The sequence below is a fragment of the Rhinolophus sinicus genome, linkage group LG16 (assembly GCF_036562045.2).
Source record: "Rhinolophus sinicus isolate RSC01 linkage group LG16, ASM3656204v1, whole genome shotgun sequence".
NCBI lineage: Eukaryota > Metazoa > Chordata > Mammalia > Chiroptera > Rhinolophidae > Rhinolophus > Rhinolophus sinicus.
This window is the reverse complement of record NC_133765.1, coordinates 26,059,365-26,085,869: the sequence shown is the minus strand read 5'-3', so window position 1 is coordinate 26,085,869 and position 26,505 is coordinate 26,059,365. Positions and strand designations below refer to the sequence as shown.

The 26,505-nt window shown below is 46.4% G+C and overlaps 1 protein-coding gene, 1 long non-coding RNA gene and 1 pseudogene across 2 annotated transcripts; 1 reads left to right on the top strand and 2 right to left on the bottom strand.

The window, feature by feature from the left end:
• Positions 1–1,322: 1,322 nt before the first annotated feature.
• Positions 1,323–20,067, bottom strand: LOC141569161 (uncharacterized). Its single transcript, XR_012492591.1, has 4 exons — positions 19,931–20,067; positions 4,073–4,122; positions 3,580–3,660; positions 1,323–2,823 (listed from the first exon to the last, which is right to left on the bottom strand). It is a non-coding gene; the product is annotated as an uncharacterized LOC141569161 (long non-coding RNA).
• Positions 12,187–13,741, bottom strand: LOC109461317 (cyclin-Y-like protein 1; annotated as a pseudogene).
• LG16H12orf76 (linkage group 16 C12orf76 homolog) lies at positions 20,009–25,171 on the top strand. Its single transcript, XM_074321362.1, has 2 exons — positions 20,009–20,243; positions 23,854–25,171. The coding sequence occupies exons 1-2, from the start codon at positions 20,024–20,026 to the stop codon at positions 23,937–23,939; spliced, it is 306 nt and encodes a 101-aa protein (XP_074177463.1). The 5' UTR covers positions 20,009–20,023; the 3' UTR covers positions 23,940–25,171.
• The last annotated feature ends 1,334 nt before the right edge of the window (positions 25,172–26,505 follow it).

Here is a 26,505-nt window from a genome sequence, read left to right as displayed (position 1 = left end):
GCCTTAGGTGACTGGTTCCCTGGACAGTAAAACTGATACACAGGAAATGGGGGGAGGGGGTCTCTAGGACTCCAGGATGGAAAGGCCAAGTCCCTCCCCCCTGGGCCCTGTGAGGAGCAGGAGGTCTGAGGACAGGTGGGAGAGGGGACCCTGCCCCTCCACCCCTCACTCAGTACGACCCCACATGTCACCTGCACAGTAAAATAGGACTGAGACATGCCTGTGCGTTCGACTTAAAAACCATCATGCAGTGGTAATAAAGACATAAGTTTTATGGCTAAATGTATTCCAATGGGAAAGGTTACAGAAGACACTGCGGCTGCAAATGTAAGGAAACCGATTACATTTGTTTTATTTATTTACAAATTTGGAAATTAAAGAAACCTTAGCAATTTGTAATCCTATCCCCTTACCATATCCCAAAAGGGCATGACATTTTCTTCGATATTTTTGTGGCTTGTTCGATTTTTACATATAGAAAAACAGCTTACAGAACCTCAGCCTGAGAAATGGTGCCATGAGGTGAGCCAGGCCCTCGGCAAGGCTCCACAGAGGCTGAGGGGTCCCCAGGGGTTGGGCAACACCCAGGTGGCTTAGGATCCTGCAGTGTCCCCAACTTGATGCTGGGACCGCAAAGTACCCACCGAGATGCAGAGATGGAGACTCTCCCAGAGCCACTAAATTACCTTAATGAACATAGTTCTGTACCTTCAACTGGGTTGTTAATGAGATGTCCTCTGTTGTTTGGCCAGATGCAGACCCCTCTGGCCCACTGCTTGCATGAGAAGGGGCCACAGGACATCTCCTCCTTCTTTTCCCAGGAGGCTCCAAGTGGGGGAGGCCCGCCGCCCCCCAGTCTCCTCACACCCAGTGATGACGGTCCCATGTTAAACCTCCACTAGGGGATGCTCTTTAGGACACCAGGTGGTTGAGTAGGTCGGTGACCCAGGAGAAAAGCTCAGAACACCTGTGCAAAAGCTCAAGCTCTTCAGGGACGGTCTGTTAAGCCCCTTTGCACTGCAAATAGAAAACTCTTTTTAGGAGAAGAGTGTTCTCTTGAGGACAGTGCTGCTAGCGCACAGGCTGTCGCTGAGGCCGGCATTGTTGAATGCCATCTTGACTGAGGTGTCAGCGGTTAGAGACTTACCGGACATCCCCCAACAAGGAAATCACGTATGTCATCTCCATGTACATGGTCAGATTTCCCTCTGAATTCGGGGGGAAAGGAAGACATGCAGCCCGTTTCGGGGGACTGTCACTTAGACAAAGAAGGGCCAGCTTACCTTGGGGATAGTTGGAGCGTCTCCCTGCACCCCTCTCCTCTGCGATGTCACGGGGCTCCGGGGACACAGAGGAACTGTCAGTCCTGGGGCTGCCGCTCAGGACTCACTCAGGGAGCTCTGCCACCCACTGCAGGAAAAGCCCCAAGTGGGGAGCCCAGGGCAGAAGCAGACGCCACAAGGCCCACCAGCCCTGGTGACTGCCAGCCCCGCTCCCTCAATGGGCATGGGTGAGGGTGTGTGGATGGGGGGATGTCAGAATGGCAGCTGAGCTGCTGCCAGGCCACCCTCTGTGCTGGATGAAGGACGGGAGGCTGAGGAGCGGGAAAGGAAGAGAAATAGAACCCTTGGCATCCTCGCTGCAGAGACTCTAACCTATTTCAAATAATCTAAAAAAGGGTAAACACTGAAATGCATGCTGTGTTTCCATGACAGAGTTTCATGCTCCTCCACCCATTTTAACGCATCAAATTTCCCTTCTTCTTGAAACGTTTCAATCCAGTTCAGCGTCCATGCAGTCATGTATGCGGCTACTGTCTTCATCGTCTATAATACTGGATTTTTTGCGTTTTTACCCTGATGAGATACGCATAATGCTTTTCCTAATTTGTGACTATACAGGTCAGTAGCATTAATTGCATTCACAATGCTGTGGACCCACCTCTACTAATTATACCCAAAACTTTTTCATCATATCCAACATAATCTCTGTCCCCATTAACAAATCACTCCACCTTCTCCCTATTTACGCGATGCACACCGGTGTACAGATACCTGTGTGATACTCTAGTGGTGACACGTGACATGATGCTCTTGTCGAATCTCATAGATGTCACAGCACAGGGAGTGAATCATAATGGAAACTATGGCCTTTCATTAGTAAAAATATCCACAATATTTCACTACTAATTGTATCACATGAATATAAGATGGCATCAATAGGAAACTGGAGGGGTGGGAGATGCGAACTTTGTGTATTATCTGGACAACCGTTATGGTTATCTACACCTGTTCTCAATCACGTCTATTCATCTTTACAAATCTGCAGACGCTGGAGTAGGGAGGGATCTATTCAGCGAATGTTAAAAAATCACCTGCTGTCTAGAGGCCCCATCTACCCCCAAGGTAACATGGCAATTCTTTGTCTGAGCTGGAACATTAGCTAGAGACGTTGTATTCGACATGAATGACATTTTGACTTGTCAATGCGTCTTTCTTTACTTCGATAGTGAGGGCACTAGCCAGTGAGGACATTTGAATTTGCACACATGAAATAAGAGAACATGACTTCACATTTTCATAATTTTCTCCAAAATGGGAAACTGAAAAATTGTTCTTGAATTAACTTCAGGAGAATTATTCCACATCACCTTCCCTGGGTTATTTAAGGGATGGAGGCTGCGGTGTGGCAGGATATGCACTCTTCTGGACCACTTCCTTCTGATGGCAGTTGACGGATTGGTGCTAATGGCAGCACTACTTTCCTCATCCTGGCTGCTATGTCCGACAAAATGTGTGACAATAGAGAGGGCTTGTCATCTTCCTGGAAGAAGACCACAGAGAAATTGGGAATAATTTATTCACAGTTCCGACTAATGATGCTGGGACTACTAGGTACCCACCAAGATGCAGAGATGGAGACTTTCCCGGGGTCACAACACAAAATTACCTTAATGAACATAGTTCTGTACCTTCAACTGGGTCATTTAAGAGATGTCCTCTGTTGTTTGGCCAGATGCAGACCCCTCTGGCCCACTGCTTGCATGAGAAGGGGCCACAGGACATCACTCCTCCCCCTTTTCTCGGGAGGCCTCTAGTAGGGAAGGCCAGGCCACCCCACACTGTCTCCTCACACCCAGTGATGAGGGTCCCACGTTAAACCCCCACTAGGGGATGCTCCCTGTGAATCTTAAGGGGTCAGTAGTGCAGGGTGGGTCCTGCAGGGCGAGGTGGTAAATGCATCCAGGGGACTCTCATGAAGAATACGACGTGAACGCCACAGCCTGAAGTTACCCACATGGTGGCCGTACAGGAACCTACTGTCCTCTCCTCCAGGTTAAGGAGGCTGAGGAGGGATGGGCCCAGCAACTGTAGAAGCTTATATGCCTGAGAATCTTCCTCAGGAAAGATGTGCTCAGGACATCCTTCAGTGGCCTGCACTGATTCTTTACTCTCCCCTCATCTTCCCTGCACGGCCACAGGCAATAGGGGCCACCAGAGAGCTCTCCTCAGTTTGCTTCCTTTTACTAAAAGACAAAAAATAAATAAGTTAGAAAGCTACAGGGAACAGCGCACATACGCGTTTTCATCCCAAGCACCACAGGTTCTTTCTCCGGAATTGCTTCGTCTGCTCTTTCTCCTGAAGCACTTCTGAAGGAATCTGGAAAACGGGAGGGAAGAGCAGAATCGGGCCTGTGCAGAGCCACCCACTGCAGGAAAAGCCCCGTGTGGGGAGCCCAGGGCAGAGCCAGACTTCACAGGGCGCTCCAGCAGGGTGGGCCCAGCCCTTGGACTCCCCGCCCAGCGCCCTGCATGGACCACTCAGGTTGGTCAACAGGATTGAATGCTGTAGACGGGGTCAGGCGCCAGGGCGATGCTGAGAGAGTGACAGTGGAGGGCGGGGAGGGGAGTATAGACATTGACGATCCCAGAACCCAGTACCTGGATGAGACCAGATCCCTTAGGAAGAGAATCAGAAAAAGAGAAGGAGGACCTGGGGAAGGGTCACACACGGGAGCTTATGGATAGGAAAGAGAGAACATGAAAAAGAGATGAAGGAGGTAATTACTTACAAGTGCTCTTAGGCTCACTCTGTGGGCGGCTTCGTCATCCTGACAGCGGTCTTCGTTGGGACAAAGGCGGCAGCCATGTTGAGGTGGCCACGGGGAAGGAAAGGGGAGAGTTAGAGTCCAAGTGAGAGCCCAGGGTCCTGCTGCTCCTGGGTGATGGAGCCGCACCCAGGACCCATTCTGTCCTCACGTCTACACTTGTTCCCCAGAGCCTCCTGGTCCTGAGGCCTGGGGTCCTGTCCTGGTCCTGCTCAATCCCAGGAGACAGGTCAGTGGTGCTGTGAGATCCAGTGTGTCTCCTAGAATGTGCCGGCCCTGGAGGGTCAGGGGAGGCAGCTGGGCAGAGGCTTAGGTCACATGAAAGCACATTCAACACATCAGCCTCGGCTGGGGTGTGGAGGCGGAAGCGAGCTCTAGAATAGTGGAGTGAAAGCTGTGATGCAGAGGAATTCTTCTTTAACTCATAGCGCCCTTTCCATGAGGAACAAACATGAGGAGAGAAGCAGAAGGTGCTGTACAAGTCCTGAGCGTAAAGCGGGAGGGACTTGACTTCTCAGAAACGAGAAGACCCTGGTCTCCACTTGGCAGAGCCTATGAGCCAGTTATTGTGTCCACCAGATTAAGGCCATCGTAGGTCAATTACGAGAATGAAACCACAGTCTCTTGTCCACAATTCTCAGGAGTGCTGACCAATCAAATGCCAAGCTCTGAGATTTGGCTGGGGTGAGGGGAAGAAAGGGCTGGTCTTGTAGGAACGATGAGTTTTATAGAGCAAAGCAAGGAAAGATGATGACAAACACCACACTCAGACCCCGGACACAGAGAGCCCCGTGTCCGTAACATCACTGAGACAACCCATCAGACTTCCACACGTATTTCCTTTTTCTGTCTGATGTCACATCCCCCTTCCTCAACCTTCAAAGCAGCAGGCGACACACACCTGTTCCCATGAACTCTCTCCCATTTAATTGACCTGAGTCTTGTTAGCTGTGTGTAGAGTCTTCATTGTCACTTTCAGTGTCAGAGAAGCTCTCTGCCAGCCAGTCTTTAGATACAGAGACATGAGCAGTGATGTTACTAGAAAGAGGGCGCCCCCATTCCTCCTACTTGATGTGAGACTGTGGAGAGTCACACAGCATCACCCTGACCTTTCCTTCAGGTTCTCAGCTCTTCCCTGTGCTCCATGGGGTGCAAGTTTTTGAACAAGATGTTGGTCACAGATGCAAACATTTAAATCAGAAAGAGATGCTGAAGGAATCCCCTTTTAATTCCTCCTTGCCCCCGGCCTCCGACGGCTCTTCCCTCCAAACTTATCAACCTGGAATTGCAGCTCTTATGTTCACATTTGAGTGTGCCTAGTGTCACTGAGCAATTGGATGTTTTATGTTAATTCACTGAGTTAATTAATGATCAAGTGAAACGAATTATAAACAGCCACACCTGGCCTCTGGCGGCCGCAGTGGAGAGCCCAACTCTCGCTCTAAGGATGTGGAAGATGTGCCCTCCCCTTCACTGCCAGCTCCCCCAGAGTGGTCGGTGGGTCTGAACTGATCATTTACTTGTAGGAATGGCAAGGACTCATGTGCATGTGTCAGGTGCAACGGAGGCTCTGGGGACACTCAAAGTCAGGGGACACCCTGACTCTGCACTAGAGCCTGGAAAGGCAGTGGCAAAGACCCCCTAAGGGGGAGAATGACTTGTACAATAAAAATGACAAAACATCGCTGAAGGAATTGAAGACACAAACAATTGGAACCACACACTGTGTTCATGGGTTGGAAGACATAAAATTGCTAACATTTCCACACAACCCAAAGTGTTCTGCAGACCCAATGCAACACCCTTGAAAATCCTACTGTCGTTTTTTGTTGTTGTTTTTTTAAGATTTTATTGGGGGAAGATTTTATTGGGACTTTTTTTTTATTGGGGAACAGTGTGTACTTCCAGGACTTTTTCCAAGGCAAGTTGTTGTCCTTTCAATCTTAGATGTGGAGGGCGCAGCTCAGCTCCAGGTCCCGTTGTCCTTGTTAGTTTCTGTTAGAATCCCTTGTGGGACTCGAGGAATTGAACTGCCAACCTTGTGGTTGAGAGCCCACTGGCCCATGCGGGAATCAAACCGGCAGCCTTCGGAGTTAGGAGCACGGAGCTCCAATCGCTTGAGACACCCGGCTGGACCCCTACTGTCATTTTTATAGAAAGAGAAAAATATCCTAAAATACATATGGAACCACAAAGGACCCTAGTAGCCAAACCTATATGGAGAATGCAAAATAAAGATAGCGGCTCCACCCTTCCTGGCTTCAAAACTCATGACAAAGCTACAGTCATCCAAACAGCTTGCTGCTGGCATAAAAGCAGACACATTGATTTGGGGAACAGAAGACAAAGTGCTAAATCACACACATATATGGCCAAACGATACTCAAGAAGGGTGCCAAAACTAAACAATGGCAAGGGATAGTCTCTTTAACAACCAACAGAATGAAAAGGCTCCTACAAAACAGGAGAAAATATTTACAAACCTATCTGAAAAGGGGCTAATATACAAAATACACACAAAACTCCAACACTCAGTGGTTAAAAAAAACAAAAAGAAGAAGAATCCAACTAAAACTTGGGCAAAGGCTTGAGCAGACATTTCTCCACAATAGACATACGAATGGCCAACAGACCTATGAAAAGGGGTCAACAGAATTAACCATCAGGGAAATGCAAATGAAGAGGACGGTGAGGTATCACTGAACACTGTTAGGTTGTGTATTATTTGAAGAAAAAAAAAGGATAACAAATATGGGCAAGGATGGGAGAAAGTGGATCCTTTCTACACTTAGTGTAAATGTAAAATGGCACAGCCATTATGGAAAACAGAATTGAGCTTCCTCAAAGTATTACAAACAGAACTCCCCTAAGATGCAGTGGTAGCTCTTTTGGGTCACATGCCAAGGGAATGAATTCGGGATCTCAAGGGAATACCTGCACGCCCTTGATCATCGCTGCATTGCTCACAACAGCCCCGATCTGGAAACAGCCCCAGTGTCCAAGGACAGGTGAAAGCGTGAAGGAAAGGTGGTGTATGCATTCAATGGAATGTTGTTCACCATTAAAAAGGAAGAAAATCTGCTGAGAAAGTTTTAGAGATCTGCTGTGAAATAATGTGCCTATAGTTAGCAATACTGTGCTGTATACTTAAAAGGTGCTTAGCAGTTAGATTTTATGTTAAATAAAAAAGTAGGTAATATATATTAGAAGCAAATAAAGGGGGAAATGGAATAAAGAGAAAGCATGGATTAAGGAGTGAGGGAGAGAGGAAGGAACAAAGAAAGGAAAGGATTGAAGGAAGAAAGGACGGAAGGGAAGGAATGAGGGGAGACAGGGAGGAAGATAAAGAGAAATGGAGGGACGATGAGGGAGGGAGGGAGCAAAGGAGAAAGGGTCTGGTTGTTACAAAGGAAGATACAGAAACCACTGAACAGGAGGAAAGCTCCTCTCTCCAGGTTGAAAAGAAGACATCTACACAATGTGCAATCCAGCAACATGGCTGCGTCCTTTCTCACCCCCATTCAAGAAGCAGCCAAATAGCATCTTAAGCCTGGGCAAGGCTGGGCTCAGGGAACGATGTCCTACTGCTTCTCCTGATCTTGAAACCACCACCTGGTCACCCCCTGGCCTGGGTGCCCTTCCTGCGTCTTCCTCTGCTCCTCTAAATTATTGTCATGACAAAGTCTGGCCCAAGGCTCTCAGAGCTGTTCTCGCACCTGGAATCCACTGGACAGCGCGCTGTCAATTCCTGGAGCCCAGCTGTGGGGAGCCTCGTTTTGACATATCAGCGCACACATCTGGGTTCCCTTCAGCACCACGAGGAGACAATGATCTAGAGATTAAGGATTTCTAGGACAGACGTGTCTCAAGTAGACAGTCTCTGGGATAAACAACATTTTACATTCAAGCAGTGTAATTTTTTGCTTGCTTGGGAAACATTGCAACCTACTGGGCAATCAAATTCTACTAAAATACATTTTCACACACAAGTCCTGGTACAAAGGACACTCAAAGCAGAATTTGTCTCATTTTATATGCATAACGACTTAAACAACTGCCTTGACCTGATTTCTGACAAAGCCCTTCAGAAGAAAGCATGACCCTATTTCCACAGGAAGTTACGAGAGGGACATGAGGGGCAGAGCACTCGTCACTCTGCTGAGCTGCTCTTTCCTCACCTCGCGATGCACAGCGTGCCCTTCGTCCTCCTAGGACGGGAGCCCAGTGCCACCCTGACGCTCAGGCCCTCACCGTGACCTCTTGGTTCTGTTCAATGTGCAGTGTTTCTTGCCCGCACAGAAAACCATAGGTAGGATGAGTGATGGGAGGCAGATATTCCACGTGAGAATGACTTTGTGTGTTTTTAGCAAGAGTGTGTGAAGGTAAATGTTAGACCTCTGTGGAGGAAGCCACAGTGAATTTCCCTCAGATCTCCCTGGAGTCTCTCCTGGTTCAAATGACTCCAGAACTGGACGTGACATGGGGCTACACCAGGGCCCATCTGCAAAAGGAAGGAGCCCTGCCCAGCGTTCAGCTAAGTTGGGGGGAGGAGTCATTCGTAGGCCTTTAGTGGAAAAGCCTTGAGACTGAGGGAAGTGGCAGCAGTGACACATCATGACCGTTAAAACGCCACAAGCCATACTAAGAGGCAATGATAATAATTAAAGGAAGTTGTCATTGATGCAGTAACAGAGGTTCTGAAATACAGTTTCCCCCTTTAGAACTCAGTGAGCATTGCCCTGAGCGCTGAGGGCTTTGCTTTCAGGTTAGTTGCGGTTTACTTGGCACACAATGGATGCACATGTGTAAACTTACATGTGATTAGTACATGCACTTACATACCTATCCACTCCTGATGTCATGGTGATGGGAGCTTTTATTGAGAAAATTGGCATCTGCAACAGTGGTCTTTAAAGGGGCATAAATCTGGGGAAATCTCAACACACAAAATTTCACACACGTGCACACTCAGAATCACGCCATATGGATTCATAGACGCACCGCCATGCACGCACACTCACACCACCTAGGTGGAACTGGACAACACGGCCTCAGTTCTTCAACTAGAAAGCCAGGTTCTATCACCACGTCCCCAATTCTCATTGCCAGCAGGAAGCTGGCATCAGGTGGGCTGTGCACACTAACGCCAGCAAGAAAGCCCCACCTTTGTGATCTTCATTTTTTTGTCACCAAATGAGGGATTCTAGAATCCATTCCATCTCCAGTGTCCACTGAGTCTTCCTGAAATTACAGGAAATACCATGAGAAGCAGATCATGCCGGGTCGTGTCTGCACAGCTCTTTGGTTCACTTCATGACATTAGAAAACCAGATGGGAACTCTGGCAAGTCAAGGGAACCCAAAGCAAGAACAGAGCAAAACTGCTCATTTCAAAACATTTGCTGGAGGAAGTATCTCACACAGCCATTTTGGCTGATAATTTCAAAATTTTCTTCGAAAAAAATAATTTCTCACATGACAAAGCTCACTTCCCTACAACATGTAACTGATGCTGTCATATTTGAATGCCCTTCGAATCAAGTATCATCAGGTGGTAATAGGCTTACACTCCACACTCTCTCCACCAAGAAAATTGTCTGTGTCATCTGTAACGTACAGGCTCACTCTCATTTTCATATCTTAGTTTTACTGAAAAATAAAGCACCATTCCTATCACAGAGGAAGGAAGGTGAACTTACCTCGAGGGTAATGAGGCCATATCACCAGCGCTGTAGCTGGGAAGCTCCTCGGTCAGGCCTTCAGGGGGCTTTGTGAAGACAGATAATACCCCACCCCCATTTCTTCCTCATGTGCTCTCTTTCCTATTTATAAGCTCCTCTTGTGTCAGCCATTGCTGGCACTACTGATGAATTTCTCTGTGAGCTTTCCTTTTTTTTTAAATTAAAACAATTTATTAGCTTTCTTTTAATATAAACAGGAGGAAAACACCACATCAGTTGTAGCATTCTTTTCAAAATAAAACTGTAATCAATACTTAAATCTCCAAGCTCCGAACTCCCTAAACAATGTTTTTGGAGGTGGCATATTGTAATATTTTATACACCATTATTTATCATTTACATTTCTAGCCTTAAAAAATGGGAAACCACGGCACTCAATATAATTTGAAGCCTTGCTATATATAAATTATTCCTTGGCCCAGAAATTCTTTGTTTACAGTCAAATTTCCAGGAAGACATTTGAGAAGGTAGGAGAAATATTAAAAGCTCAATATTAATACATTGGCTGCAACAAGAAAGCTTAATATGTAAAATTTTGTGCTTCACTCAATGTAAGATGAAAAGCTTAATATTGAAAATTTACAGAATTACATCAGTTTAAGAGAAATTTTATTAAACTTTCCAGTGATGTTTTCTAAGTCTAGCGTTGCTATTTCTGCAGCAGTGCCCTGGAGGGTCCAAGCACATTGTATTAAAGCTGAAAACTGCCCTGAGACATGTGGGACACCTTCTATTTCACCACCTCCATGTTATCACTGGACCACCACGTTGGTTGGAATTATGAAGATACCTTTTGATGCATTTATTTAACAAAGGAAAATCATCAGAAAATGAGGAGCACCATTATAGCTTGTAAGATATGCAGCATGGAGCCAATAGAAGTAGATAATCAATGACTGATACTTCTCCTTATTACCCCAGACATGCTAATGTACTCATAAGTAGTGCTCGCAAAGAATCTGAATGTCGAGTGTTATCCAGCAGCTTTCTGGTTTAAACTGATTGCCGATAATGACTAGCAGCTTCAATGATGTAGTCGGGAGGAAGAACCCTACAGTATGTAACGGTGCTACAGTCTGTGCCTAAGTGACAACAGGGGTGTTGCCACGCAGCAGCCTACCTGTCTCTCCTTGTACTTGCCCCTAGAGAAAGGAGAGACTGTGAGACGGATCCTTTCAGGGACTTTGCTTCACCTTTGTGCTTGCACCTTATGCCTCCCTGTTTGGCCCCAGAAAGATGGCTGGTCAGCCAATGACGAGTAAGATTCCCCACGGGGGGGGGGGGAGGGGCAACTCAAGCCAGGCACAGTCGAGTAGGGACCAACAGGAGAACCCATGGGGTTCATAGACGTGGGCACAGCCCCCTACCTTCCCGCAGCTAAGGAGAGCCTCTGTCTCTGTGGCTGCATTCCTTCCCAAAACCTGCAAGGGAAGAGATTCAATGATGTGCTCTCCATCAACTCATATGCATATAGGTTTTGTCCCTTGGGGAAGTACATACATCCTGAGACTTACTGTTCAGCTGCCTGCAGGCAAGGGTGATTGGCTTGAATCAGTTTCCTATTATAATGTATGGGATTCACATCTTGAGATGACAAGCTTTATCTCCTTTACTTTCCCACCTAAGTAATAAAAGCTAATGCGTAGGCCTGATTGGGGGATCAGTCCTTGAGGCTGCAGTCCCTTGGCCCCGCTTGCACTCTATTCATGGCTACTGTCTTTTCTTAACCCTGTGCCGCCCTCCTCGCTCCCCACAACCCTCATTGCGCAGGACAAGGGGAAAAACCTACTGCTGGGGTTTTTTTGTTGTTGTTTTGTTTTTTTCTGTTTTCTTTGCTCATTTATTCAGATCTTTAGATTCCACACATAAGTAACTAATTGCTGGTTTTTGAGGAGGAGAGGTGATGTTTTTCCAATCCTTGTAGATGAGAGGCTCTCATGTCTCCCTTAAGAGATGATGGATTAGAAATAGAGACAGTGGAAATGTAATGGCTCCGTGCGATGTCAGAGGGATAGTGGATGGGGGGAGGCGGTTCACACAGTGTGAGGGATATAAATGATAAACGTCTAAGTATTACTTTGTCTTGTGCACCTGAAACTAATAAAATAAAATTAAAAAATAGTAAGAGATGATGGCATTAGAGCGCTGAAAAACAGGGAAATGATCAGCACTTAAAGACCGCCTTATAGCAGGTCTGCCTAGCTCGTCATCACAAACTCTGGGAATGGCCTCTAGGTTCTGTGCTCTTTGTTTGCTAAGAAGAGCACATTTAAAATCCACATTGTTGTGCTGTCCCAAGAAGTGAAAGTAATAGTTGTCGCCAGCGTGAGTGGCCGGCAGCTGGTAAGAGCTGGTGAGAGCTGCAGTGAGCTGCTGACATATGACCAACGACTCATCCCCTGGGCGGGGGGGGGCAAGGCTCATCACACCAGCATGGGCCAGGGAGCTGTGTCCTACACAACTAGACTGAGAAGCAACGTCTTGCACTGGAGTGGGGAGCGGAGGGGGGGGGGAGGCGAAAGAACAGGGGGGAGTAGTAGCTGCCATAAAAGTTGGGTGTAACATCCACATTACAGTGAAATAGCTCCCCCAAAAAATGCCTTTCCATCTCATTCCCTCGCTACTGGACATGTCCTTAAGGGTCTGGCAGCAGGCCACATTCCACACAGCCTGACTGTCCCAAACTTTGGAGGCAAGAAGAATGGCTCCCCAAAAACAATTCTTCTCCAGTTAGTGGGCCAAATGTCAATGGCAGGATACATTAAAAGCCGGTCTATGTAAATCTAAGTTGTTATTGCCCTTCAACGCTTAGCCGTGTAGCACTAAGAAGAGTACAAACAAATCTGTAAATCAATTTGTGTTCAGAATCTTGCTTAAAATGTTCCTCTGGAACCGTTCCTCGTGTGAGTGGGTGTGATCTCTCATCAAAAATATCCAAGGATCTATTTCCATCTCTGTTCTTTATGTGGTAACATATCGCTCAGGTCACACATCTTACTGTGGTTGTAAGTTCAGGGTGGCCGATGGTGCCCTCATCCAGAAATACCGTGGAGCACGGGCTATACTTTGTAGCGAGCTGCCTTTGAGTGACATGGCTGCTCTTTCTCTTTTCTCGCTCATCCATGGGAGATTCGCTCAGGAAAATTGTGCTTGCCCTTGGATGGTCAGAAGGGTCTGATTCCAAAGGTATGTCTTCGGGCACCTCCTGGTCACGATGTGCTGCAGGTGGTGGCCATCGTCGTCTTGGAAATCCACCTCCACGAACTCTATCCAGAGTAGCAGGCGACGGTGCTACTGCCACTGCAGCCCTGGCCGCCCCTCATAAATCTCGGACTTGTAGTGTGGCTCCGCCGGCCCTGAGCACCAGCCCCACTTGGGGCTGGCATTACGGCACCAGGGCAGAAGCAACAGGTCAGTGTGTTCCCCACGGGGCACTTCCAGTCCTCGCCGCCGTTGCTGCCTTCGCTAGGCCCGGGCTCCACTGGGCGCGGTGGGTCAGGCAGCCCAGGCTGTCTACACCCTCCACACACACCCAGGCCCCGGCTACCCTGTCCGCTGCCAGGCAATTCCACCGCTAACGCCTCCCGCCAGCTAACTAGTCTGTCTCTGTGAGCTTTTAATAATACAGACCTGGGGCCTGAGTGTGTGGATGGCGGTGATTAATAAGTAAGAGGCGAGCTGCTGCCGGCCCCTCCTCCTCGCTGGATGAAGGGCAGCCAAGGAGAGGGCGGGAAAGACGTGAGAAGAAGAGTCTCTGTCCTCCCAGCTAAGGGGAGCCCCGTCCATGGAACAGTCAGTCTAACAAAGAGGACACAGTCACGGGCACGCTACCGTCCAAGGTCACACTCGTATGACAGCTCCGCCTGGTTAGAAGTTTGGCTGAATTGCCCCATCTCCCTCCCTACGTCCAAGATCTTGCCTTCCTACAGAATTCACAAGCGCTCCTAAGTGTAATCAACTCCTCTGTAAGATCAGGGAACTTGATGAAAAGCTAACTTTACTGGGGAACCGAACTCAATTCTAGGCAAAGTATGCCATCATATTTCTCCACAATTTTGTTTCAGAAGAAAATGTCAAATACACGAGATTTGAAAGTACAGAAATCCCATTATTTAAAATAACCACTATCGTCCCTGTGATACTTCCCTCCCAGCCTTCCTTCCTACACCACGTGCGTGCACACTGAGTCAGGATCTGTCCGTCCTCGCACTGGCCACTGACAGTGAGATAGTTTGTTATGGGGGGCCTGGGGGGAGCACTGACGCTCTTGACCCCACTTGCGCGGGAGATTTGCAACGAGGTGATGGGCACGGGCTCCCCACCAGGTTCACTTTGAGGTGTCCTTGGCCGCTGCCCCTTGGGTACGTGCTCACACGGTTTGAGCGTTTTTAAGGCTTGTTGTGATTTTGTCTCCCTGATTCTGGAGGCAGAGGCTGAGGAGTGACTGCGGGTCTGAGAGAGGCTGATCTACACAGTCCTAGTGCGGGCGTCACGCCTCTGAGAATCTGGGAGCTGAGCAGGAGCACGTGGACCCTACACGCGCCTTTCACACCAATGACTCTGCCAAAGTCGCTGTGAAATGCACCTGTCACTGCCCTGGGCTGTGCGACACGGAGGCCCCCTCTCACGATGGGCAGCGGGCCGGAGCTCAGTGGGTAGGAGTGGTCAGGAAAGGGTTAACATAGGCGATGGTGGCAGCAGCAGCAGCAGCAGCAGCAGCAGCAGCAGCAGCAGCAGCAGCAGCAGTTGGGGTCCAGTGAACAGGTGCTTTGTGGGAACACTGTGCCCTGAGTTGATGTTGGCAATTACTGGACAACGAACTACTGAATTCTGAGAAAATCACACCCTAAAAAGCTCCCTGCTAGACACATTCAGAAACATAGCTTTAAACCCCAACACACCTTCTCGTCGGTGCAGGTCTCTCTCTTAGACTGCCCATTCTGCTTTGAGCGTACTTAATAAATCTGCTTCTGTCTTCCTGCTTTGTCTTGTGAATTCTGTAACTACCCGTGAGCCACCATGACATTTTGGTGACTGTTTTGGAGAGCTGTTCTCTCTCCCTCCCTTCGGGGAAACTCTACCCTTTCTGAGTACCTAAGTTCCAGCGTGTGGTGCAGTTGGCAGCGGCAGCTTATCCAGGGTGAATCCACACATGCTGTTGGGTCCCTTTTTCTTTTTCTTTTTCTTTTTGAGTCTCTCGAGAGCCCCTGATGGGGTTTCTGGGAATTGAAGATTCTAGGCTAGGGCTATTCTCCGGCAGGGTCAGAAGTCCGGTGTACACCCTGTGGGCCTCTCTTTAGCCTTCACAGGTGTTAGACTCCTTTTTCTATACTCTGTCTCTACTTCCTGTGATCCTGAGATTCCAGAGGTACATTTGGAAACTTTCTGGTGAGTGTTGCATCTGGGGACAACTATGGAGGTGCCAATAATTGCCACGGGTTGGTGGGGTTCTTAACCCCAAGGCAGGGGTCCCTGATCCCAGGGCCTATTTCCTGCAGGGGGACGCTCCCAAGACATATGGCCAGTTTGTCCTTCTAGGATGTTCTTAGTTCTTGGAGATTCTCTGAATCTCCCACTCAGACCGACACCATCTCCCTGCTTCCTCAGGACCGTGGGAGGCAGATCATCTATCCTCAGACTGTCCCCTAGGCTGTATTCTTAAAAATTGGATGTAATTTGATCTGTCATCCCTCAAAAAGAACAAAATAATTTTCTTTTGCAATGTTGCTTGACCACAGTACAAACTAGATGCCGTGAGGTCGCTAATAGAGACATCAGAGTACACGTTCCCTTTTCCATGGCAGATTTAGCCCAAATAGAGACCAAATTAGGCAATTATTCAGAAGAGCCTTCCAAATTCATTAAAGAGTTTCAGGGTTTGACTATAGCTTTTGACCTCATTTGGCAAGATATATGAGGTGTGATCAAAAAATATGGTGAATGTTTAAATTAAAAAATTATTATATTAAAAGACACATTGCCATTAATCCCGTTCAAAATACTCCCCCTCACTTCAAACACACTTATCCCATTGTTCTTGCCACTTTCTGAAGCAGTTCTGGAAGTCCTCTTTCATGAGTGTCTTTACTTCATCTTCTATCGTGACAACGCTCCGGATTACACATTGCTTCTGGTATATGGCAATTTCTGTCAAAGATATTGCAATGTGTCCTCATCCACCTTATTCACTGGATCTGGCACCGTGCAACTTCTGGCTCTTCCTCAAAGTCAAAATGACAATGAAAGGAAAATGTTTTTAATCGATTCAGGACATTGAGGCAGTCACGACAGCGCAACTAAAGATACTCACGGAAGAGGACTTCCAGACCTACTTCAGAAAGTGGCAAGAATGATGGGATAAATGGGTCTGAAGCAAGGGGGAGTATTATGAGGGGGATTAATGGCAATGTGTCTTTTACTGTAATTTTTTTTAAACATTCACCATATTTTGTGATCACACTTCGTACATATTATTCTCACCACTTGTACTTTAGAAGAAAAGAACCATATCTGGGCCATAGCTCAAGGATACACAGATCAATTAGTAGCCTGACAGCCTGACCAATGTCAAGTAGAAGCAGAGGTAGTTCCTAACTGTGATCCCAACTGGCACTACCAGCTCCAAGCCCAAGGCAGGTGCAGAAGAGACCATATGGATACTTGCCTCATTGAAGGCATGAAAAAGGGCATCAGTAAGCCTGCAAATTAAGAAACGCTCAGAGAACCCCAGTCAAGATGGCTATCATCAATAAATCAACAAACAGCAAGTGCTGGCGTGGATGTGGAGAAAAGGGAACGCTGGTGCACTGTTGGTGGGAATGCAGATTGGTGCAGCCACTATGGAAAACAGTTTGGAGGTATCTCAAAAATCTGAAAATGGAACTACCTTATGATCCAGCAATCCCACTCCTAGGTATCTATCCGGAGAAATCCAAAACTCCAATTCAAAAATCTTTATGCACTCCTATGTTTATTGCAGCACTATACACAATAGCCAAGACCTGGAAACAACCGAAATGCCCATCAGTAGATGACTGGATTAAGAAACTGTGGTACATTTATACAATGGAGTATTACGCAGCCATAAAGAAGAAAGAAATCTTACCATTTGCAACAACATGGATGGACCTAGAGAACATTATGTTAAGTGAAATAAGTCAGAAAGAGAAAGACAAATACCATATGATCTCACTTATATGCGGAATCTAAAGAAAAGAATAAGTGAATGAACTAATCAGAAACAGCTTTGGAAACATGGAGGAAAAACTGAGGGTTGCTAGAGGGGCGGGGGGGTGGGGATAAGGGGAAGGTGAGAGGTTTTGAAAAATAGTCGGTAACCACAAGATGGTCATGGGGGTTTGAAAATTAATTTGGGGAACGTACAGAGGGATAGTGGATGGGGGGAGGGGGGTTCACACAGTGTGAGGGATATAAATGATAAACGTCTAAGTTTTGCTTTGTCTTGTGCACCTGAAACTAAAAAAAACAAAAACAAACGCTCAGAGAGATTACTTAGGAACCTAATGAGAATCTGGCTTTTTTTCAATGCCGCCTCGCTGACACCATGCGGAGATATACTAATCTAGATCCCACTAGTCAGGAGGGCATTACTATTCTTGCTATTCATTTTATCAGGCAGGCAATCTGCTCTGGAAATTCCGAGAATATTACAAAAGCTAGACCTAGGGCCCCAGATGCCTCTCCCCATATTATTAGATATGGCCTTCAAGGTTTTCAATAACCAACATGAGGCTGAGAAGGATTCCAGAGAAAGGTGGGGTAGGGAGCAGGATCAGAGGAGGGCTCACCTCATGGCTGCTGAACTTGCTAGCGCCCTGCCCACACAGCTTTACCCAGGGACAGGCCCCCATGGAGGGAGATCCCAGAAGACGGGCCCCAACGTTCACTTCAAAGGCCATCAAGAAGGACACTGGAGCAAAGCGTGCCCTCGTTAGGCACCTCTGGGCCCATGCCCCCTTTACAAAAAGGAGGGACATTGGAGAAGGGACTGTCTGTCCTCTCTTCCCTCAAGGAGGGGGCCATCCTGCTTCCACACTGGCCCAGATGACACCTAACCTCTTGCCTGACAGGCCCCAGGGTTCGTCCAGGTTCCCCTTCTTCACATCACAGAGGCTGAACCCAGGGTAACACTCCAAGTGGCAGGTAAGAATATTATTTTTCTTACTATGGGAGTGCAAAGGGAACCACTTACGCTGCCCTTCTCCAGTGCTCTGGCCCGCCTCTTGAGTTTTCTCCTGTCCTTACTGGTGTAGAAGTCAATCCTACTACCTACCTGTAGGCACACATTACCCTTGCCATGTTGCTTTGGAAATCTAGCTTTCACTCACAGTTGTTTAAGTCATGCCCCGTCGTCTCACCCCTTTATTAGGCTGGGACATCATGCAAAAGCTGCAAACCAGTCTCCAACTTCTTCCCTCTGACCCGACAATAACGGCTTTATTACAACTATCCGATCACTCAGAGGAACTTATAAATATTCCTCCAGAAATAAGAATCCAAGTTCCTCCTATAATGTGAGACCAAGAGACCCCGAAATGAGCCAGCCATATTATCCCCGTTCAGACTAGATTTAAAAAACCCCACTTCTTTTCCTTGCAAACCTCAATACCCTGTTAGTAAAGAGGCCCAACTTGGCTTACAGCCAACCATTGAAAAATTCCTTAATCACAGCCTCTTAATTCCCTGTAACTCTCCTTGCAACATGCCCGTTCTGCCAGTTAGGAAACTGGCCAGTACTGCTTAGTTCAGGACCTCCGGATAATAAATGAGGCAGTTATTCCAATGCACCCACTAGCCCCAAATCCATACACCGTATTAGGACTGGTTCCTTCCAGGACGATGGTTCATGGTTCTAGATCTGAAGAATACTGTTTGGACCTTGTCTCTTTAACCTCCTAGTTAAAATGGTCTCTTCCAGATTACAGCAATTCCACCCCAACATTATGGTTATGCAAGGTTTTCAGCCAATCCCCACAAGGGGCTCTGAGGTCCCCTCTACCCCTTAGGATCAGAACTCCAACCACCAGCTTCTATCCTGCGTGTCCTCTGAGAGGGATCACTCCTTAGCCACAACCTGTGACCCCATCACAGGACCGTCTCTGAAAATTACCCAGACCCTCCTAATCTCTGTCACCCATGTCCACTCCTCCCACTCAAGGGCTGGTCCCATCCCACTACTCTCCCAGGCAGCACACAGTCAGGCAGGGACCCTGTGCGCATCCACCCATGGAATCCCGCCATGAAACCCCAGTTTCCCTCCTTTTTTAAAACCTCTGAATTTAGACTGCTGAGGCCTGGTATTGGATTTTGACATCTACAATCACAATAGTTGACCTGTTCCCAACCCAGTGAAAGTAGTGGCATACAGGGTTTCAGCTCCCGCTCCCCGCACAAGAACGCAGGATATGGTGAGGCCAAAAAGGAACACCCACGGAACCATAGGTAGGGGAGTCATACCACTATATTCTCGCTGGTGGCTGTGTTGGAGACACAGGGAGCAGGAGCCACATGATCTGCAATCTGCCATCAGCTTCTCTGCCAACCAACCAACCAACATAGCCACCGCAGTTATATCAGTGGCTAATGGCTAACCGGTAACAGCTGATGGCCAACTAGTCACAGCTGATGGCCATCTACTACTGGAGCCAGCACCTTTCCACGTGAGGCCGAGAGCGTGGAAACTGCTCTCTGGGACTCTGTCCCCACAGCAGTGTGGCTGTGTTCCCTCTGTATCTGTTCTCTGGAAGAGTGCGTACAAAATTGGCACTAGGAAATATTTTCTTTTAATTTAGGAAGGAGAAGGTGGCATTTGTAAAATGGGAATGCAGTGTCTATTTCTCAGGCTTGTGGAGAAGGTTTAATATGAAAATGCACGGATTTATTAAAAAAAACCTTCCACAGGTCCATTTTGGACCTGGACCTAAGAGACCTCTGAGGAAAGAAACCTGGAGCCCAAAGGAAGGGGGAACGTTGGGCACTAGCAGAACAGTGACAGAGGTGGCCATGGCCTCGAACGGAACAGTGATCCCTCCGAAAGCGGGCCGGGTGTTAACATAGCTCACCGAGGAACGATGAACCTGGAGGAACCGTGAGGGGGGCGACACGCGGGCCAAGCCTTACAGTTACCCTGGCAACGACGCGCGCCTGATAAGCGGATGCGGCGACGGAAGGCGGGGCGCGGCTGGAGACTGGGATGGGGTTTCCGGCGGAAGTGGGCTCTTGGACCCGAGGAGCCTAGGAAGATGCTGCGTGTGGTGTGGTGGTGGCTATGCTGCCACCTGTGCAGCTTCCTAGTAGGGCAGGCGGAGGCCCAGAGTCCGGTGGAGTCGTCGGAGCGGAGCCGACCGTACGCGGTGCTGCGTGGGCAGAACCTGGGTGAGCGGCCTCGGGCTGACGGGCGGGCGGGTCGGGCCTGCGCTTCCGCCTCTTGGGGCCCCGGGAGCCTGACGCGCCGGGTGGACTGCGGCGGGGGCGGGGTGTGTGTGTGTGTGTGAGCGTCGCGGTACCGCCGCCGCCTCCATTCCGAAGGCCTGGGGAAGGAGGCCTGAGCTTGACCGCTCAGCGGAACGCCTGGTACACAGTAGTAGCCTCGCGAGACGTGCTGGGTGCATGAATGACCTCCGAGTCCGGACACTTGGGTCTCAGTCTGGGTCCCCTCCCCTCAGGCTGTGAGGGTCCAGGCTAAGCAACAAGGCGCATAATATATACTTCACCCCTTCTTTCCTAACAATAGTCATAGTAATAACTGACATTGGTTGCGCATTTCCTGTATCCCGTGTGTGGTGCTAAGCACTTTGTATACATGATTTCATTGGAGCCTCACCGTAAATAAGAGAGGTACGGTTTTTAGCCCTATTTTAAGATTAAAAATAAAACTCCGAGAGATGAAGTGGTTTGCCCAAGCTTACGCAGCTAGAAAGCGGTGGCGGCCAGTACTAAAACCTACGTCTTGTTTCGGAGCGTCTCTTCAACACGCATACGCATATACACACGTCCATATACATGGCTGCACATGGGTGGCTTTGGAAGGGATCCTGGAGCTTAAACTTGGCAAACTTCAAAATAACTCTGCCTTTTGCTTGGCCAAAGTCTTTCCTTCCACTCTTCCTTATTGTGTATCTCAGTATCTACAAAGTTGCCATATGGTATCATTTCCGGATTATCTTAATTACACGAACTTATTGTCTGTCATATTGACCACTTACTGTGTACCTAGCGCTCTGCTAAGGGGATTCCAGACATTGTCCTGCTTTATCCTTTAGAAGAGTATTTCTGCTGGTAAGTTGGACAAGATGATTTGTTGTTGGGGTGTGGGGAGTAGAGAGAGACTTTCTGAGCCCTGTAAGATGTTTAGCAGCATCACCAGCCTTTACCCACTAGATGCCAGTAGCACACCTTACTCCCAGTCGAGATAATCAAAATATCTCCAGACATTGCCAGATGTTCACTGGGGTTAAAATCTCCCTGGTTGAGAACGAGTGTTATAGAACAGTAATCTTCAAAGGGTGATCTGCATATCAGTGGTGTCTGCAAACTACCATGTTTCCCCCAAAATAAGACCTAGCCGGATAATAAGCTCTAATGCTGATTAGAACATCTTTTGGAGCAAAAATTAATATAAGACCTGGTTTTATTTTACTATAAGACCAGGTATAATATAAAATATAATACCAGGTCTCATATTAATTTTTGCTTCAAAGACGCATTAGAGCTGATTGTCTGGCTATGTCTTATTTTGGGGGAAACAGGGTATATGTTATCTGCAAAAGAGATGACTACAGAAATTGAGATTAAGTGTGTAGAAATTTAACATGTTGACGTTGCAACATACAAACCAGTCGAGACCAGTTCAAGGTCCCTGAACTGGAATGATTTACAGATACAGGGACCTGCTTAGTAGTCATGCGCACCAGGGCTGTGTAGTGGCCTGGGATAGACTAACAGTTGTAAAAACGAGTCCTTTACCACAGATCATTTGAGAAACACTGCCCTAAACAACACTGTGTAGTATTTCTATTTCCATTTATGCAGAAGAGGAAACAGACAACAGATTGTGTAACTTATGTAAAGCCATGTAGCCTGTAAATGTAGATGAGAACCCCGACAGTCTGACCCCAAACCCTGAATTCTTGACCACTGTGCTGTGTTACCTGTCTTGGTCATAACTGCTTTCATTTATCGTGCACTTATTCCATGTCTGGCACTGTGTTAAATGCTTTTCATAGGTTACCATGTTTAGGCCTCAAGAAACCCTTGTGAGATGGGTTTCATTTTCCCCATTTTATAAATGTACAAAACGAAGCTCATTGATGGGAAGTGACCATAAGGAAGGACCTAAATAGTCTTAAGGTTCTGCCTGGGCCTGCCATTCAGGCAACTATAATAACACGTGCAAAGTACAGGAGAGGTAAAAAGATAGAGTGGGAGAATCCATCAAACTCCAAATGGATAGCTATCCAGATGTGTACCTAACATCTCATGGTTTAAAACTTTTTTTTTTTTAAATGATTTCCATTCTCCAATTCCAGTCCCCTGCATACTTCCTTTGGGAGTTTTAATTTCCAAACTGCAAGAGAATGGTTTAAATGGACTAAGACAACTTTAGGTCCAGTTGCAAACTGAACCTTAGAAATTTACGGAACTCAGGGCTTTGAAAATTAAAGCAGTTATTTAGGTAACAAGGGTTATTTTGAGATTGGACATTCAGCTCATGTAAGTCAGATTTAGTTTAACAGAGACCTTTAAAATTACTGCTGGCCTTTTGGAGTTGTGACACACTGTTTTTGTCACCTTTTTCATCCTTCCTCCTCCTCCCTCACCAAAAAAAAGATGAGATTTCTATATGGTCAGTTTTTATTTATTTTTATCTTTTATTTTTCTATATGGTCAGTTTAAAAATAATAACTGGGTTAAGTGTGGGAGAATAATGTAGGGGGTCACAGATATGCCTCAAATTACTGATTTAGATAAAACTGGTCAAATCTTGGATTTTTGAGAGAAACAGTAACTAGACTGGAGAACACCTATGGTTAGGCCCCGGCTGGAACCTGGGATGGGCCCACATACTTAACATACACATAAATGTACATTTGTTTGTTAAAAGTAACATCATTTTTAACTCTTCCCATGATCTCTGAGATAGTCACACAAATGGAATTGCACATCACTGTAACAGAATGCTGCTTATGTTAGTTTAAAGCCCAGGTTCTTATGTCTAGTCCTGTACCATGCATCAACTTGAATTATCAGTGGTAGGTCCCATTTCTCACCTGAGCACCTTTAAATTATAGATGTGTAATTTATTCTTAAAAATAGAGTATTGCTTCTTTGATCAGAAGGCCCTTGTCAAGACTCATCTAGAGACTGAAATACTTTATTCTTTATTGAATCTCCAGTTTTTATAAATAGCTTGAAAAATATACTTGGGCTCCTTGCTTTTTCTCAGTTCATGTCATTCTTTGCCTCCAACCCTCTCTGTAAACTTAGAGGAAAATCCATGTTTCTTTCCTTCTACGTGGACTGACTGCAGCCTTCTTCTCTGGCTTCCTTTCCTACCTTGTTCCTTTGTTGCTCCCACCTCTGCCTCCTGTTCGTTGGCTTTCTGGCTTCCACTGGCCTCAAGGCCCTTTGTTTGCTGAACCTGGGGCCTGCCGTGCTCTCCCTGCAGATCTCCACGTGGCCAGCTCCTTCATTTCTTTAAGGGCTCAGCTTGTGTGTCCCCTCAGATGCTTCGTTCACCACTATACTTACTGTTGCCCACCCCTCCCCCATCACTATCGCATTCGCGTTTTCTTCACGGCCCTTCAGGCTCTCAGTGGCTTATGATCTCTCCCGCACGTACACGGCCATGTCCAGAGAGGGGGTGTGTTAACGCTGTTTCCCCTGTACCTGGCGCCGAGTGGCATTTGGTAAACCATCGCCAGTGAATGGGTGACTTACGGAACCTGGAGCTGCCGTTAGGAGGTAACCTGTATTCCTTTTGCAGTGTTGATGGGAACCATTCTCAGCATCCTGCTGGTGATCATGATCCTTATGGCATTTTGTGTCTACAAGCCCATTCGGCGTCGATGACATCCGAGCAACAAGTTCTTCCACGAGTGTTTGGGAACAGATTCATTTGTGTTGCATACGGGTCAGTGGAGAAGTTGGAATCCGAACTTTCCTGCTTGGAAATGCCCTTTGGTCTGGACAGTTGGTAAATGGTAAATGATTTAGAAAAAACATCTAGCAGTTATTTTTTTCCTAACACTGTAATGCAAATAATTGGCCACTGAACCTGCTTCTCAGTGTTTCTTTTTATATCTGACTGTACTTGTTAAAAGTTAAGACCTGACACTCCAAGGTTCAGTGAAAAGATGGAGTGCTCATGAGAAAGAAAACACAGTAACTCTGTGAGTGACATAAAGACCACATTGGAAAGAATCAGTCATTAATGTTTGAAAATATTAAAAAGAGGAAGACTTAACGTGCAGACATTCTTTACTGAAGTACCATTTGGTAACAATGGGTTAAGCATCACAAATGTTTTTAATTATACTGAATGGGCCTAGAGTGCTCTGGCTGCAAAGCTGTGGGGATCGCATGCTGTCCCTTCTCATGCAGCATCGGGCTCTGCACGCAGACGTCCCGTTGAAGTCAGGATTACGTGAGGTGGGCCTATCTGTGATCATGTGCACCCCGGAGCTGCAAGGCTCCGGGTTTGGACTGGAAATATTACTGATCCGCCCATCTGAAGGAGAACTCCTTCCTGCTCAAACATACTGATCTCTCTTGTACTCTACTGAAGTCTTTTCAGCCCTTGGTCTAAAACTGGTGGCAGCTTTTCAGATTTAGAATCTAAGAGACTCAGCAGGAACTCATTGTTTTCGGCCCTGGGTGGGGAGGGCTCAACCAACAGAAGTGCCTGTTCACTGTACCAGGCAGAGTGGCGGGTGGGTGGGTGTTTACACAAATTTAATTTCAACTTTGAAAATGCTGCTATGTGTTTGCACTGTTGAACTGGATTTTTCCCCCAATTGTAGTGATACCTTCATACTTACAAAGTGGTTATCAGTATTTATTTTAAAGGTGCTAGGTTTAATTTTGTTATTAAATTGAAATGCTTATCTTGTGCTCCATTCAAGCACAGCACTTGATTTTTTTTTTTAACAACTTGTCCATAATGTGAAAGAAATAACTAATGTGGGATCCTGTAACTCTTTTGACTTAAGGATTTTGTATGTAATCCTAACATTGAGCCATTAAAATTTTAGTTGTTCTGTGCTTTTTAGCAAAATGTCGATTAAAATTACAGTGAAATCTTACATGCTGTCTTACTCCTAATTATTTTCCAAGCGTTTAAAATACAGGTATGTATGTTTGAATCTGATTTAATCTCTTAAGGAAGCACTGTTAAGTGGGATTTTAAATTCATATGTGAAATAACACTATTGTCCCAAGGCAAGGTATTATTTCAGAAAACTGAGCCATAATTTCTTGGGCTGGGCCAGGGGTCAGGATTCTTGTTCTAGCTCTAATTACAAATTACAAACAGGCTTAACTTCTCCAGAGCCTCAGTTTCTCATCTGTGAAATGGTGATACACACTTTATCTTTCTTAATTATAGTGAAGATGGAATGATTTGAAAACTCACACACATGGTGGGAATACCACAGTTGTCTTGTATCATAGAAATCTGTGGTTACTGATCGGATGGAAGAGGAGTGGGTGGGATTCTGAGAGACTGGCATTGACAGTTAAGTCCCATTCATCTGGAATGCCACGTTTTGATATGCTGCCTAAAAATTTTTAGGATTTTAAAAGGAAAACAGTGAAAACTTGCCAGATCCATAAACCTTGTGACTTAATGTTTGCTCAGTAGTCACCAGCCAGAGGTAGTAGGATCATGTTTGTTTTCTGAAAAACCCTTGCAATAGTTATTCCACGTACAAATGCAAAACCCAGCCTGTATCTTCATTCCAATGTTACCATCTGTTCACTGAGATTTCAAGCAAAAGTAAGACAATGGATGTTTGTAGAAAGAGGCTTATTACAGAAAGACGAGTAAAGATAAGGACATCTATTCTGGGGGAGAGAATTATACTAAAAACTTGCATGCGCCAGAGACTGACCAACTACCATGTTTCCCCGAAAATAAGACCTAGCCGGGCAATCAACTCTAATGCATCTTTTGGAGCAAAAATTAATATAAAACTCAGTCTTATTTTACTATAAGACCCAGTCTTATACAATACAAGACCGGGTCTTATATTAATTTTTGCTCCAAAAGATGCATTAGAGCTGATTTTCCGGCTAGGTCTTATTTTTGGTGAAACAGGGTAGTACTTTAAAGTGGATATTACATTCCTAACCTTCATCTTTGGGAGTGTGGGGTAAAGGGGTAGCCCAACCCTAGACCTCTAACTGAACTGTATTCAGAATACCTACCAAGTACCCAAATGAACATGAGTAACTTAACAACAATCATAAAAATGAGTAATTTTAGCAAATACTAAGCTTTCTTTAAAGTTGAGATTAAGAAATCTGAAAGAGGCTCTGGAGTCTTATACGAGGTCTAACAATTAAGTTTGCGAACTTTTTGCAATGATCAATGTTGCTAACCTTTTTTGGTATCAGAGCAGTTATTATGAATTTTTAT

Excerpts from the sequence above, each read along its gene's own strand:
- LG16H12orf76 (XM_074321362.1), top strand. The coding sequence starts at position 20,024 with ATGCGGCGACGGAAGGCGGGGCGCGGCTGGAGACTGGGATGGGGTTTC. Across the intron at positions 20,244-23,853 it reads GCTGCGTGGGCAGAACCTGG|TGTTGATGGGAACCATTCTC; the intron begins GTGAGCGGCCTC and ends TTCCTTTTGCAG.